The sequence below is a fragment of the Equus caballus genome, chromosome 17 (assembly GCF_041296265.1).
Source record: "Equus caballus isolate H_3958 breed thoroughbred chromosome 17, TB-T2T, whole genome shotgun sequence".
In the NCBI taxonomy this organism is placed as follows: domain Eukaryota; kingdom Metazoa; phylum Chordata; class Mammalia; order Perissodactyla; family Equidae; genus Equus; species Equus caballus.
In genome coordinates, this window is record NC_091700.1 from 27025493 (window position 1) to 27040289 (window position 14797).

The 14797-nt window shown below is 36.8% G+C and overlaps 1 protein-coding gene across 13 annotated transcripts in view; it reads right to left on the reverse strand.

Moving 5' to 3' along the window:
• The window catches only part of KATNAL1 (katanin catalytic subunit A1 like 1), a 79606-nt gene that overhangs the window by 19430 nt on the left and 45379 nt on the right, over positions 1–14797 (reverse strand). For all 13 annotated transcript variants that reach the window (XR_011427659.1, XR_002800970.2, XR_011427660.1 and 10 more), the window contains exons 5-9: positions 11052–11179; positions 10551–10656; positions 6799–6957; positions 5707–5833; positions 5000–5134 (exon numbers count right to left, since the gene is read on the reverse strand). Coding sequence is in view for 10 of the 13 variants with exons in the window: in XM_070239467.1 (XP_070095568.1) it covers positions 5000–5134; positions 5707–5833; positions 6799–6957; positions 10551–10656; positions 11052–11179 (655 nt within the window). In the remaining 3 variants the exon portion in view is untranslated. The remainder of the gene's footprint in view (positions 1–4999; positions 5135–5706; positions 5834–6798; positions 6958–10550; positions 10657–11051; positions 11180–14797) is intronic.

Below are 14797 nucleotides of genomic sequence, written 5' to 3' on the forward strand. Positions count from 1 at the left end.
TTTTCTAGAGTTAAACATATACTACCACATGGCCTACTTATTTCACTCATAGGCATTTATCCAAGAGAAATAAAAGCACACGACCACACAAAGAACTGCACATGAATGCTGATAGCAGCTTTATTCACAATAGTCTCAAACTGGAAATAATCCAAACATCCATCAAGAAGAGAACAGATAACTAATCTGTGGTATGGTTATATAATGGAATTAATGAATCTCAAAATAATTATGCTGCATAAAAGAAGCCAGTCACAAAATAATACATACTATAGATCCTTTTTTATATGAAATTCAAAATAATCTATAGTGACAAAAATCAGATCAGTGGTTGCCTGAGTTGGGCAGTGTTGGGGGGAGAGAAGCATAGGGGCATAAGAAATTTCATGATTAAAGATATGTCCTGTATCTTATTTGTGGGGTGGTTTCATAGCTGTATACAACTGTCAAACCAATCAAATTTTAAATGGATAAAGTTTATTATATATAAATTATTATGCAATAAAGTCAATTTTAAAAAACAATAGCCAGAGGGAAAAAGATACATTATATACAAGATACATTACATACAATGACATGAAGGACAGCTGATGTCACATCAAAACACAATGGAGGCGAGACGATGATAGAATGATATCTCTACAAGTACTGAAAGAAAAAACAAACAGAAAAACCCTCTTCCAACCCAGAATTATTTATCAATGAAAAATATCCTTCAGAAATAAGGGTGAAACAGATACATTTTAGATAACAAAACCTGAATTTGATGTTAGCAGACCTTAACTAGAAGAAATGCAAAAGGAAGCTCTTAAGATAAATTGGAGATGAACCAGAAGTTAAACTTGGACCTTAAAAAAGGAAAACAGTGGGGGCCACCCCAGGGTCAAGTGATTAAGTATGTGTGCTCCGCTTCAGTGGCCCAGGGTTCACCAGTTCAGATCTTGGGCATGGACCTACACACCACTCATCCAGCCATGCTGTGGTGGCATCCCACACAGAAGAACTAGAATGACTTACAACTAGGATATACAACTACATGCTGGGGCTTTGGGGAGGGAAACAAAAAAAAAAAAGGAAGATTGCCAGAGATGTCAGCTCAGAGCCAATCTTCCTCACCAAAAACAAGTACTTTAGTCAACTACCAAAAAAAAGGAAAGTAGAGCAGCAGATGGTAAATATGTGAGTAAACAGAAAAGACTACTTTTTTGCGCTCCTCTTAATTTCTTTAAGTTTAAATTGACAATTTAAACTCCATTATATTGTGGGATTTATAATGTATGAAGATGTAAAAGACATAACAAAACAGCACAAAGGCTGGGAGAGGCAAATAGCTCTTACATTTTACATGAAATGGTACAATATCTCTAAGTTGACTGTAATAAGTTACAGATGCGTATTGTAATCCCTAGAGTAACTGCTAAGAAAAGACAATTAGGTATAGCTAAAAATCCAATAAGGGATTTAAAATGGATAAATAAAAAATAGTCAATTATCAAAAGAAGTTAGGAAGGAGGTACAGAGAAACAATCTTAAAAAAGGGACAAATAGCAAGATGGCAGACCTAAATAGAGCCATATTAATAATTACATTATACTTAAATGGATGAAATACTCCAATTAAAACACAGAGATAAACTGGACAAATAGCAAGACCCAATTACATGCTACCTACAAGAACTGCACTGCAAACATAAAGACAGAGAGGGTAAAAATCAAAGGAAGAAAGCAGATCCATCATGCAAACAGTAAGCAAAAGAAAGATGGTGAGGCTATATTAATGTCAAATTAAATATCAAATCAAAGGGTATAACCAGAGGTAGAGAGACATTTCATAATGGTAGAATGACCAAGAAGACAATTGTTTATGTACACCTAATGAGAGAACTTCAAAATACATGAAGCAAAAATTGACAGAATTAAAGCAAAAATGACACAAATTCACAATCATAGTTGAAGAGTTTAACAACCCACTCTCAGTAATTGATAGAAAAACCAGAGTAAGAAATCAGTAGAGAATCTAGAAGATTTTAACAATACTATCACATCAACTTGATCTGACACTTATAGAATATTATAATCAACAGGTACAGAATGAAACATTCACCAAGATAGATTATATGCTGAATCATAAAATAAATCTCAACAAAATTCAAAAACTGACATCTTATATAGTAGTTCTTGACTATAATGGAATTAAACTAAAAACCAACAGCAACAAGATACCTAGAAAATCCTCAAATATTTGGATACTAAGTCACACATGTCTAAATAACCCAAGGATCAAGGAAAGAAAGAAAAAGGAAAACTAGAGACTATTTCTAAATGAATAGTAAATACAATATAGCAAAATTTGTGAGATGAAGCCAAAGAAGTACTTAAAGAGAAATTTACAGCTTTAAATGTTTATATTAAAATAAAAAGAAAGGTTTAAAATCAATAGTCTAAGTTTCTAACTTCAGGAAAAGAAGAGAAAATAAAACAACATATAAGGGAAAAATAATAAAAATAAGAGAAAAAATCAATGAAATAGGAAACAGAAAATTAACAAAGCAAAAAGTTAGTTATTTGAAAAGATTAATAAAATTGATAAATCTCCAGCAAGAATGATCAAGAACAATACAGATAAAACACAAATTACCAATTTTAGGAATGAAAATTGAGCCTTTACTATAGATCCTACACACAATAAAAGGAAAATAAGGTGTATGGATTTGTATTATGTTCACTTCAGCAAAGCTGGAATTTCACCTCCCAGAATTCTTTCACTACATGGTTCTGGGTTAGTATGGACCACATGAGTCATTACGGGTGAGATTTGAAAGGCAGAAATGAATTAACTCAGAAAGCTGGTTCAGGGCATGAGGTGTATTTGCAGCCCATGCATACTGTCACTTGTCTGCTGGCTCACTTTGTTAGTGAGGGGCAACACCTGAACTCCAACTCTTTCCAGATCCTGCCAGATTTCCTCTTTGAGCTTTTTTGACTCCTGAGCCAGGTGTATATTTGGTACTTATATTTGTTGGTCACAAACAGTGCTAGCTTCTTCTATAGGAGACCCCAACCATCAAAATTGGAAGTCTCAGGGGAAATGAGAGCCCAACATGGGTTCCAGCACATCCCCACAGGTTACAGTTTGTCCTTGTTTCCACCACTTCATCTTTTCTATCTGACTGCTTTCCCTGCTGAGTTCAGGCTCCAGAAGCAGACATGAAATCAACAGCTTCACACAAACCATTTAGTGAGCTTCCACATTTCTATTAGGTCAAATCCCAATAAATTAGACAACTTAAAGGAAATGGATAAATTCTTTGAAAAACACAAGCTATTAAAGCTTACTCAAGAAAAAATAGATAACCTGAGTAGACGGCACTATATCTATTTTTTTTAATAATTAAAAAAAAATTACAACAAAGGTGCCAAAGAAATTTAATGGAAAAACAGAAAACTCCTTTTAACAAGTGGTGCTAAAACAATTCAACATACGTATGAAAAAAATCAAACTCAACCCCTAACTGATACATGTACATAAAATTAATTCAAGATGGATCACAGATCTAACTATAGTTTCTAAAAGAAAATATAGGAGAAAACCTTTGCCCTCTTAGGGTAAGCAAAGATTTCTTAACACATAAAAAACACTATGCATAAAAGGAAAATGACAAGAGGACTTCATCAAAATTTAAATGCCTGCTTATCAAAAGACAACATAAGGAAAGCTGAAAGGCAAACCACAAACTGGAAGAAAAGATTCACAATGCACGTATCTGATAAAGAACATCACAGCATTAGTAAAACAGCAAATAAGCCAATTAAAAACTGAGAAAAAGACTTGGAAAGACACTGCACAAAAGATATACCGATGACCAATGGGCACATGAAAAGGTGCTCCATCATTAGTCATCAGAGAAATGGAAATTAAAACCACAATGAGACAGCATTTCTCACTCACTAGAATGACTAAAATTCAAATACTGACAATACCAAATGTTGGCTAGGATGTGGAAGTATTGGAATTCTCAATCCTTGATGGTAGGAGTAAAAATGGTACAACCACTTAGGAAAACAGTTTGAGCTTATAAAGTTAAACATACACCTACCCTATGACCCACCTATTCTAGTCTTATCTATACTACCCAAAAGAATTGAAAACATTCATCCATAAAAAGATTTATACAAGAATATTTATATGGTTTCATTCATAATAGCCAAAAACTAAAAATAACTCAAAATGTCCCATCAAAAAGAGAATAAACAAATTTTGGTACTATCATATCACAAATAAACTACTGATACATGTAGCCACATGGATGAATCTCAAAAACATTACACTGAGTGAAAGAAGCCAGACACACAAGAGTACATACCTCGTGATTCCATTTATATGAAGTTTAACAATAGGTAAAACTTATCAATGGTGATAAAAATCAGAAAAGTGAATGCCTAGAAGGGGCTTGAATTAACTGGTAGGGAGCACAGAGAAACTTTCTGAGGTGACAGAAATGTCCTACATCTTGATTAGGGTATTGATTAAACAGGAGTATTCATTTGTCAAAACTCACCAAATTATACACTTAAGATCTAACATTTCACTGTATGTAAATTTTATCTCAATACAATAAGAAAAAATTCATTTATGAAAATTTCAACATTCATCAATAGGATGAAATTATATTTTTCAAAGCAGCATATTTTGAAAAAGATCCTAAGAGAACTTTACCTGTAATCACTTAAGGTCTACTGAAGACTCTTCAAGTTTAAAACTAAAAACTTAGATGTCCTACCAGGTCTATTAACACGAATACAGCTCTGAACGTAAGAATTACTCTGAAATGTAAGGAACTTCAACAGAGTCCTGTGACCTGCTGTCTACTACAAACTGCTGGTGTGATGCTACAAACTTCTTTAAGCAGAATACTAATGGAATAAAGACCTAGAGAAATAGAAAAAGGTAACAGAAAGTAAAAGGAAGAGCAAAATACAGCAAAAGGAAGGTATCATACCTGTTGGGAGTGGTATATATATCCTTTTTTCTAATCTCCTTCGCAAAGCTTCATCAATGTCCCATGGGAAATTAGTAGCAGCCAACACCATAACCATTTTGGAAGGATCGTCATTCTCTAAAGCTCCTCCAACTCCTGTACACAGTAAGGGGGAAAAAGATTGTTTTTCTTACAATCTTTTATTCTTTCACTCGACCAACATTTCTAACCATCAGCTGCAGGCTTGGTGGCAGGCTTAGTGACAAAAATAATGCAGTCCTGCCGACCTCTATATGGTGGCAAAACCAGACACATCAACAGGGAACTATAAAACAAAGAGTGTAGAAGTCACATAATCTATCGCAGGATTCTAATCCAGTAAGAAAAACCAATTTTTTCTGTAAGAAAATGAATGTATATTTCCTCTGAATAGAAAAAGCAGGAGAGATTACGCTGTTTTATTCCTTTCTTACTTTTTTAAATCATGAAGTTCCTCAAAAATGTTATTTTAGTTGTTAGTCTAATTTACTTGATTTTCTCAAGAAGAGAGAACAGAAGAGGATTCACATTTACTTAACATGCGTGCAACCATAAATTTGAAAGACAGGTTACACTGTAAATCCAGGCTGCCATTTAGTTCATTCATTAAGAATTTCCAAAGTATGAATCTACATAAAATTCAAAAAGGCAATACAACAGTTTTGAGACAGTAATAAAATATCAATTACCATCCATCTGAATGAGTAGTTCAGACTTGACTCTGCGACTGGCCTCATGTTCATCAGAGGTTCCTCTTCGACTGCAGATAGAATCTATCTCATCAATGAAGATTGTGGTGGGGGCATAAAATCTAGCCTTTGTGAAAAGATTTTAAAGAAATCATTCAATTCTCTCATAAAATAACCTGAATTTTTAAAACTGCCATTTCTTCCTTCTTAAACAACATTCTCACTGCTTTAATCCCACCAATTGGCTACTGACAGAGGTTAAATCAATCATTCATATCAGAAAAAAAGAAATTTCTAAAAGTAACAGGTAAGTTGTATGTTGAGTGAAGTTGAGTGACAGATACACAGGGATTCATAGTACTATTATTTCTACTTTTGTGTTTGAAAATTTCTGTAATATAATTTTTTTTTCGTGAGGAAGATTCACCCTGAGCTAACATCTGTTGCCAATGCTCCTCTTCTTTTGCTTGAGGAAAATTAGCCCTGAGCTCACATCTGTGCCAATCTTCCTCTACTTTGTACGTGGGATGCTGTCACAGCCTGGCTGATGAGCGGAGTAGGTCTGCACCCGGGATCCAAACCTATGAACCTGGGACACCAAAGTGGAGCACAGGGAACTTTAACCACTAAGCCACAAGGCCAGCTCCTCAAAAGTTTTTTTTAAGATAAATTATCAACCTCTAGCCTCAAATATGCATTCTTACGTAACTACTGCAAATCCTTTATGAAAAAGAAACAGATTTTAATGACAGGTTAATTCCTAACTAGTTTTTAAAATATACTTCTGTTCAATCAGTTCATTAAAGATCCAGAAATATCGGTCAAACCACACACATTTCCAAAGTCTCTTCCACACTCACTGGACAGGATGCCAAAGGGCCTTCTTTTACCTCAGAGAGGAGGATACATTGAAGACACATCGACTAGTCCACAAAACTCACCACCCCAAATCTTGTTAGTGTGTTAAGAACTATCAAACGAAACTACACTTGCCCTTTTTAAAAAAAATCCTTGGGTGAACGGATCTAGATTATAGGGACATCATTCGTCTACACAAACAGTACCTTGAAATCTGAATATATCATCACTCACCATTTCAAACAACAGACGGACTAACTTCTCAGATTCACCTCTATATTTAGACGTCAGTGTAGAAGAGGAAACGTTGAAGAACGTTGTGCCACATTCCGTGGCGACAGCTTTAGCTAGCATAGTCTTACCAGTGCCTGGGGGTCCAACCATCAGCACACCCTGAAATTTCAAAAGGTGTATTAAATGATTTATCAGATTAAAATGCCTTCTTAATGTACATGAAAATTTTCCCATCAAAAGACAAACTCAACTGTCGCAGTAAAATCATGGTGCATTTAGCACAAGTATCACTTTACAGACAGAAAAAAAATGAAGAGTGATTCCATAAAATGTCTCAAACCAGAGGTACTCAGAGATGGGCTAACAAACGGTCTACAGAAAAGGAATCTTCTGATATATTTAGAAAGAATCTAGCCAATTTTCCTGAACCTGGCAGAAGATAACTATGTGGAGTCTTGAACACCACTTAAGAATGACTGCTGTTAAAACACAATGAAAACCAGACAACACCTTCTACCACGTGTAGAATTATACATTCCTTGCCCTTCTAAGGGACAAAACTAATCTTCCAAAACACACTTACAATATATAGCTTTTAATCAAAAATAAAGATTCATTCAGTAGCTATTAGTAACTAATACTAGTTATTCTGGGGATTTAAACTTTGAAAACTGTGTGCATCAAAGTTTCATAAAGTCTAAATTCAGAAACTGTCCAAATCCTTTTCTAGCTATAGAGTTTTGGTACCCAGAACAACTAGGGATCACTAGGATTTGAAACGTTAGTTTTATAAAAAATTCGTGCTTTGCAAAGAGCCTTTAGCTGTGCATGAGACTGATACTTTGAAAATTGTAAAAACAACTAATGGGATAGGAACAACTGTAGCAAAGTTCATATTTCTCTTTCTAATGTCCCCTTTCAATGCCCTCTCAGTTCCTGTATTGTCATTAAATGGCCCTCCAGTAGGAGTTAATTTCCACCGTTAGCACCTGTACATAGGTACAGCTCATAGATACAATATTTATAAACTTCACCTCCTCATGACATTACTCCTTCAATCATCTCCTCTATTTTCCATCTCCTTCTCTATTGGCTCTTTCTCCTCAGTAGAGAAACATACTCAAATCTGTCCCATTTGAAAAAAACCCTTCACTTGACCCTACAAATCCTTTAGCTACTATCCACCTCTCCTTCCCTTCTCAGCCAAGCTTCCTGAATAAATGGTTTATGTTTACTATTTTTTCTCCACAAGCTACAGTCTGACTTCTGCCTCCACTACCTCACTAAAAGTACCTAATTCACTAAGTCAGTGGTCAATCTTCAATTCATATCTTCTTTCCTTCTCTCTGACCTTTGACACTGTTGATACCTGGTGTTCATTTTCTTCTTCTTGAAGCCCTTTCTCCCCAGGTTGGTTCTGTGGCACTGCTCTTTCCTGATGCCTCTCCTGCTCAAGACAGTGTCTTTCAGGTCTCCTCTTTCCCCTGCCCTTTACATTCCCAAAGCAATTCTGAGTCTTTTGTTCTTTTCCCTTTATAAAACTCCTTGAACAATTTCTATATGTATATTATCAATCACCACTTACATCTTACAATTTTAATTTAAACTCAAATTCTATTTAAGCGCTAAACCTCTATTTCCAATTACTTACTGAGTATTTACCTACATATATTTTGTTTCTATTTAAACCTTCTCCTCTTCTCAATATCCAATATCAGCTCATTGTACTGGCCTTTTCCCCCAGTTCCTGGGAGGTAGACTCTAAATCCTCAGAATTTCCAAAGTGACAGGATTACCTTTGTTGTTCATGTTGGGCCCTGAATGAGGTGACTCATGATGGGCCCCTATATACTTGATGCTAATGAGATGACTTAGGACAGAGGCTGGCCTCACCAGAAAAGCCAACCACAAGATTAGAGGACTGGGGCTTTAAGCCAGTGCTATCAACTGGACCTCTGGGGAGAGAAGGGGGACTAGAGACTGAGACACATGGGCAATGATTCAATCAATCATGACTTTGTAATGAAACCCCAATAACAACTCTGGACACCGAAGCTTGAGTGAAGCTCCCTGTTGGCAGTACTCTACGTATCGTCACACATCCACGCACAAGGAGGGTACAGCATCCTCATTTCACAGGCAGAAGACAACAGGAGCTCCACCTTCACTATCCTCCCAGATCTCGCCCTGTGCATTTCTTCTTTTGCCTAGTGCTGATTTGATTCATTTTGTTATAACAAAACTGTAATTGCAAGCATAATGCTTTCCTAAATCCTGTGAGTTATTCTGGGGAATTGTTGAACCTGAGCAGGTAGGGAGAATCCCTGAATTTTATAGCCCACTGGTCAGAAGTGAAGGGGACCTGGAGACCCCCAAGTTTGCAGCCAGCATCTGAAATTAGGGCAGTCTTGTGGAAAACTGCCCTCAACTTGTGAAGTCTGGCTCAATTTGGGGTAGCTGGTGTCAGAAGTAACTGTATACTCCTTCAGTTCAAACCTGGAATCTAGGAGTCATACAACTGGTCCCTCTCCCTCATCCCTATAAATTATCAGCCATAATGTTATCACTTGTACCTTTTAAACACCTCTCAGAAACACACCCATTTTTCATTAGCCAAATAAAAAATGCCTTTGTTCAAGTCTTCATCATCCAGCTAGACTACTGCAACAGATTCCTCATCTACATCCATCTATGCCCATCTCCAACCCATCCTCCATACTGCTGCAATCCATCTTTCTATATTTGCAAATCACTCTCCTGCTAAAAACTTTACAGAGCTCATCATGATGGATAGGTTACACTTATCACTCCAGGTGTTTCACAATTCCTTTAAATATCTATTTTAAGACCTTAGTCTCTCTTTTAAATATTGCTGTAAAAGTTATAATAAAGGGAAAACGTATGGTAATACGTTCCCCAAAATACCTAAATCTATAACAAACAGTCTATAAAAGTTTTTAAGTTGTGAGAGGCAATCAAAATGCCACAGGTGTTCCAAGCTACTTATGTAAATACACAATTTCTCCTCCTCTCTACTTTTGGGCACCTCGAAAGAGGAGGTTACTGAGAAGAGAAAGAGACCTTCCTAGCTAATTCAGAAGTGCAAAGTAAGATCACGCTTTTATTCCCCTCTACCAGCCAGAATAAAGGAAGACTCTGCCTATGGCTAAGACCAAAAGGAGTTCCAGGCAGCAGTCGCTGGAAGGATTTTTAATACGCCAAAATGGAAACACTGGACCTGGGAGGAACTAGTCCCAGGCAGGCTTTAAACTCAAAGCAGAGGGTAAGCTAGAAAGAAGCAAACATTCTGATTATGTCTGCGAATTATACCAAGCCTTGATGAAGTGATCAAAATAATTAATTCGTGAGAAATATGCCAACTTTTAGAAAGATATTTATTTGATAAAACACTTATTCTGTAAGACTATGCATTATTACTATTTAGTTTGCTTGTTAACTTTTTACTTATAGAAACAAACATCTAGGAAGTTCTTAAAACTAATCTCTAGCTCAGTGCCCCTGAGGGAAATGACTTTAAATAAAGACTATAGTTCCAAAACTCCAAGCGCCTCTCCTGCTGTGCAGAGGGAGCCCACCTCAATCACAAATTCAAATCCAGATATCTGGAGGGCACCCAAACCTCCCTAACTTTTACAAACTGTGTCAATAAATACGTTAAGAAACTACAATGCTGTCTTTCATTATCACGCAAGCAGCATTTTTATCCCTATATTATTTTAATAAATTCTCACCTTCCATGGCCTTCTAATCCCTTTGAAGAAGTCAGGCATCCACATCGGAAGAACAACAGCTTCCCTCAGCAACTTCTTAGCTTCTTCCAGATCCGCTATGTCATCCCTTTGCGAGAACAGCAAGTTTCATGTTTATTCAGGGACAACTTTCAGTTATGGTTAATACTGATTCTTTTAAATTTTTTTACTTATGAAATTATTATTATATTAAGAACATTATTCTAATTCTTACAGCATAAAATGATCAGTGAAAACATACTGCAGTTATTAATTAGGACATGTTATTCAATTAACAACCTTTGTCAGTTATGTCAACATCAAATTAACATGTAAAATGTCTTGGTTATATTCTGAAAGATCTGTCCTATCAATTCTACACACTCACGTTATGGATGAAGTCACAGTCAGGAGGTTAATGGATAACAAGAGAAGACTCACATCAAGCCAACCTATAGCTTACTTTCTCCACCGTTTTAATTAAAGAACTTAAAAGACTCTAACCAATGAATGCTAGGATTCCTGGACACGATGTCTCTCTCGAGGGCCTCCACCAAGTCCTTATCATATCCAGCACCATCAAATTTTGGAATTTCACCATCACTTGCACCATCTTGCATATGTTTCCTTCCCTGGGGACAGGTGTAAAAAAAATACTGGTCAATAATTAAATTAACATCGTTAGGCTTTCAAAATATTGTAATGTAATCATTTTTAAAATGACTTTTTATTATTTTCTTATTACCCAATGCCATCCTCCCCTATTTAATTCATCAATAACAGATGAACTAGCCAACTTTATTATACACTTCTTCAAATTTACATTCTTGGGGACAGTTGTAGGTGAGACTAATACTTGCTAGAAACCTCTGAATTTGTGGATGCAGGGGATCTCCACCACCGCCAGAGAATATTTAGAATATTAATGCAGAGGAAGAAAGAAAATTAATTTACTGAGAGCCTACTATACGGCAAGAAATCTCACCTACATTATCTAATTCAATACTCACAACCACCCCACAAGGTAGGCATGATTATCCTTATTTTTAAGGATAAGGAACTGGGACTCAGAAAGGTTACGTAACTTAAGTTCACAATTATTAAATATCTGAGTAGAGAGGTTAACTCAGGTCTTCCTGACCCCCCAAACCCGTGCCCCTTCCACGACATCAGACTACCTCGCGCCTGGCCCAGTCAGCTTAAAGCTTACGAGAGGGCTGCGTACGGCAGAACTATCACACCCTCCAAAGCATCCAGGAAAGAGCCTGCGGGTGAGGAAAGAGTTGGGACTCTGAACTGCACCTCACAAAGTCTTTTCCCTGTTACTCTAAGTACAGCATTCAGGGTTTCTTCCTAGTAAGGTCCTTGGACCACATCATAAAGTCACCGTAATGACAATGGTAAAGGAGCTTTTTAAATTGTAGTATTAATACCATCAAAGCAATATACTTTACCCCAAATTCCTTACTTAAAAATATGGTGGCTTTAAAAAAGAATTATATACTATGGTTTCTATGGGGTTCTCCCAAGACTTGGGGAGCTGTGAGGAGTTTTAAATGAAATGTGCTCAGGCGCCAGAGTTGGTTCAGCCACTGGAACTGCTTCAGCAGACAGAGCCAAGTGCCCCCCAGAACGTCAGCCCCACAGCTACTGCTGAAGACAAAAATGAAGGGGGAAACGCTCAAAACATGAGTCCATTTCCTAAGCTTAAATCTGAAGAGAGAGAAGAGGATGAACCCCTCCTACCACACTTCAGCTGAGATAAACTACAGGCTTGACTGTAAGTGCTGAGAGGGGACTAAATAGGTCCCTTTGGGCAAATGAATAATTTACTGTTTCTAGGTAGCATGATGACAATATTAAGCTAAATTTTCAGAAAGATTCTTGTACTTCAGATGACAGATACCAATATTGACACTATTAAAAGGAGTAAATTTCATGGGGCCAGGCTGGTAGCATAGCAGTTATGTTCACACATAGCAGCCCAGGGTTTGCTGGTTCAGATCCCAGGTGCAGACCTGCACATCACTCAACAAGCCATGCTGAGGCGGCATCCCACATACAAAATGGAGGAGGACTGGCACAAATGTTAGCGCAATGACAATCTCCCTCGAGCAAAAAGAGGAGGATTGGCAACAGGTGTTAGCTCAGGGCCAATCTTCCTCACCAAAAAAAAAAAAAAAAAAAAGGAGTAAATGTCTGACATACTTACACAACAACAACATAACAACATCAACAAATTTAAAATAAACTCAGCCTAGAATAACATTTTATAATAAGATAGGCCAAGGCTACAAAGTCACATTCAAACAAATCATTGGAACACTCTATAATCATTTTAAAACTCTTCTAGAAATAAATCAACTAAAGAATGCAACAGAAATGATATATCTGGGACTTAAAAAGCCTCGATATGGCATTGCAATTTGAGACTTACCAAAATTTAGTATTAAGAAATATCAGCAGACAGCCATTTTAATATGAATGTCCAAGAGGTCGGGAGGACTTGATAAGCACTACCAAGGGAAAGGAAAAGCTGTACACTTACCTGAAAGTAACAGGAATCATAGGATTTTAAGGACAATAAAGATGTGAGCATCTATGTCTAACACATTTTATTGTGCATTAGGTCTTAGATTAGTGATTGAGAATACACTATCTGCCTTCATGGAGCATCTAGTCTAGTGGGGGAAACAAGTAACAAGTAAACAAACCAAAAACACATTATTACATACTGTGAAGTGCTATGAAAAAGCTGAGTGGTCACTGTGGCTAAAAGGTATTGAGCAAAAGGAATAAATTGGAGAGACGGGCAGAGGCCAGCTCACCCCAGCTCCTATAGGCCATGGGAAGGAGTCTGGATTTTATTCTGAGTGTAGGGATAAATTTTTGAAATGTGTTAAAACAGGGGAATGACAGGATCTCACATTTGTAAACGACCCTTCTGGCTGTTGTGTGGAAAAAGGATGAAGCAGAGGGAGCAGCAGAAGCAGAGAAAGAAAAGCCTATGGAGTGGAGCACTCCAGGCCAAGCCTCTGAAGCCACAGAAGAGCAAACGTGGGCACAAGCCAGTCAAATGACGTGCCCTAGAATCCAGTTCCTCTACAGTAGGGATGAGACTCGAATACAAATTAAGTCCTCCAAAGAAGATTCTAGGAACTTTTTCAAATCAAAATGGTGAGGTTATTAAAAAATAGGTGTAGGAAAAGTAAAAATAAATAATTTGGTTACATTGGGAAATAAACAAAATGGGGGACTATTACCTTTCAAAATATGTACTCAAAGAAATTGGAATAAGATATCAAATATAAGTAACTGGTTTCAGGTAACCAGCTAGACTAACTGCAATACCCAAAAGAAACTTCGTTTTTAGGCAATAAAGCTAACTTCACCCAAGACATTATTACCTGTACAGTTTATAATAATACTAGCTGCAGTGCCACTGAAATGATCTTACAATTCTCTGATTAGATTTTCATATTAATTGACTAAGGTCAACACTGGCAAAAATTTGACATTTATCGTGAAATTTGAAACACTTTTTTTCTTGTTAAAGCAAAACATTTTAGCTTCTTTTTACTAATATCCAAATTACCCCTATCAAGAAAGTCTGTTAATGATCTTTCACTAGTATTGGCTAATCATTCTATTTGAGGGAAATGGAGCTAAAATTAGTGACTTATTCAAAGTAATACAGCCAGTCATGACACAGGTTGACCTAAAATGCAGATGGTTTTTGCACTTTACTGTGTGCTTTCTCACGGCGGCAGCTCAAGTGAGACACGGTCAGTTACTAGCTCTCAGTCGTACATCTTAAGAGAAATGCTGACAAGTGAATTACCCAAAGAAGGATGACCAGGGTGATAACAGGTTCAAAAAACAAGTCATACAGAGGAGGATTGAGGGCCCTAGAGACATTTAAGCTGAAGAAGAAAATGCTAAAATAGCAATACAACCAACTGACCTATTTACCTCTATTTACATTACTCCAAAGGAATGAACCAGGACCACGATGAAGTGACAAAGAGGTAAATTTCAGATCAACAAAAGAAATAATTTTCTAACAATGAGTTCTATCCAACAAAGGAGTCATCTCTCTTGTTAGGTAGTGAGCGTCTCACATCAGAATTACTGGCTCATTAGTAATAAAAACCACCGATCCACAGTCACAGGGACGTCTAAGCTGAATGATAGCTGACCTTTGGTTCTTTCTGTAAAGACACTGTCTCTCACTTGCCCACTTACTCATT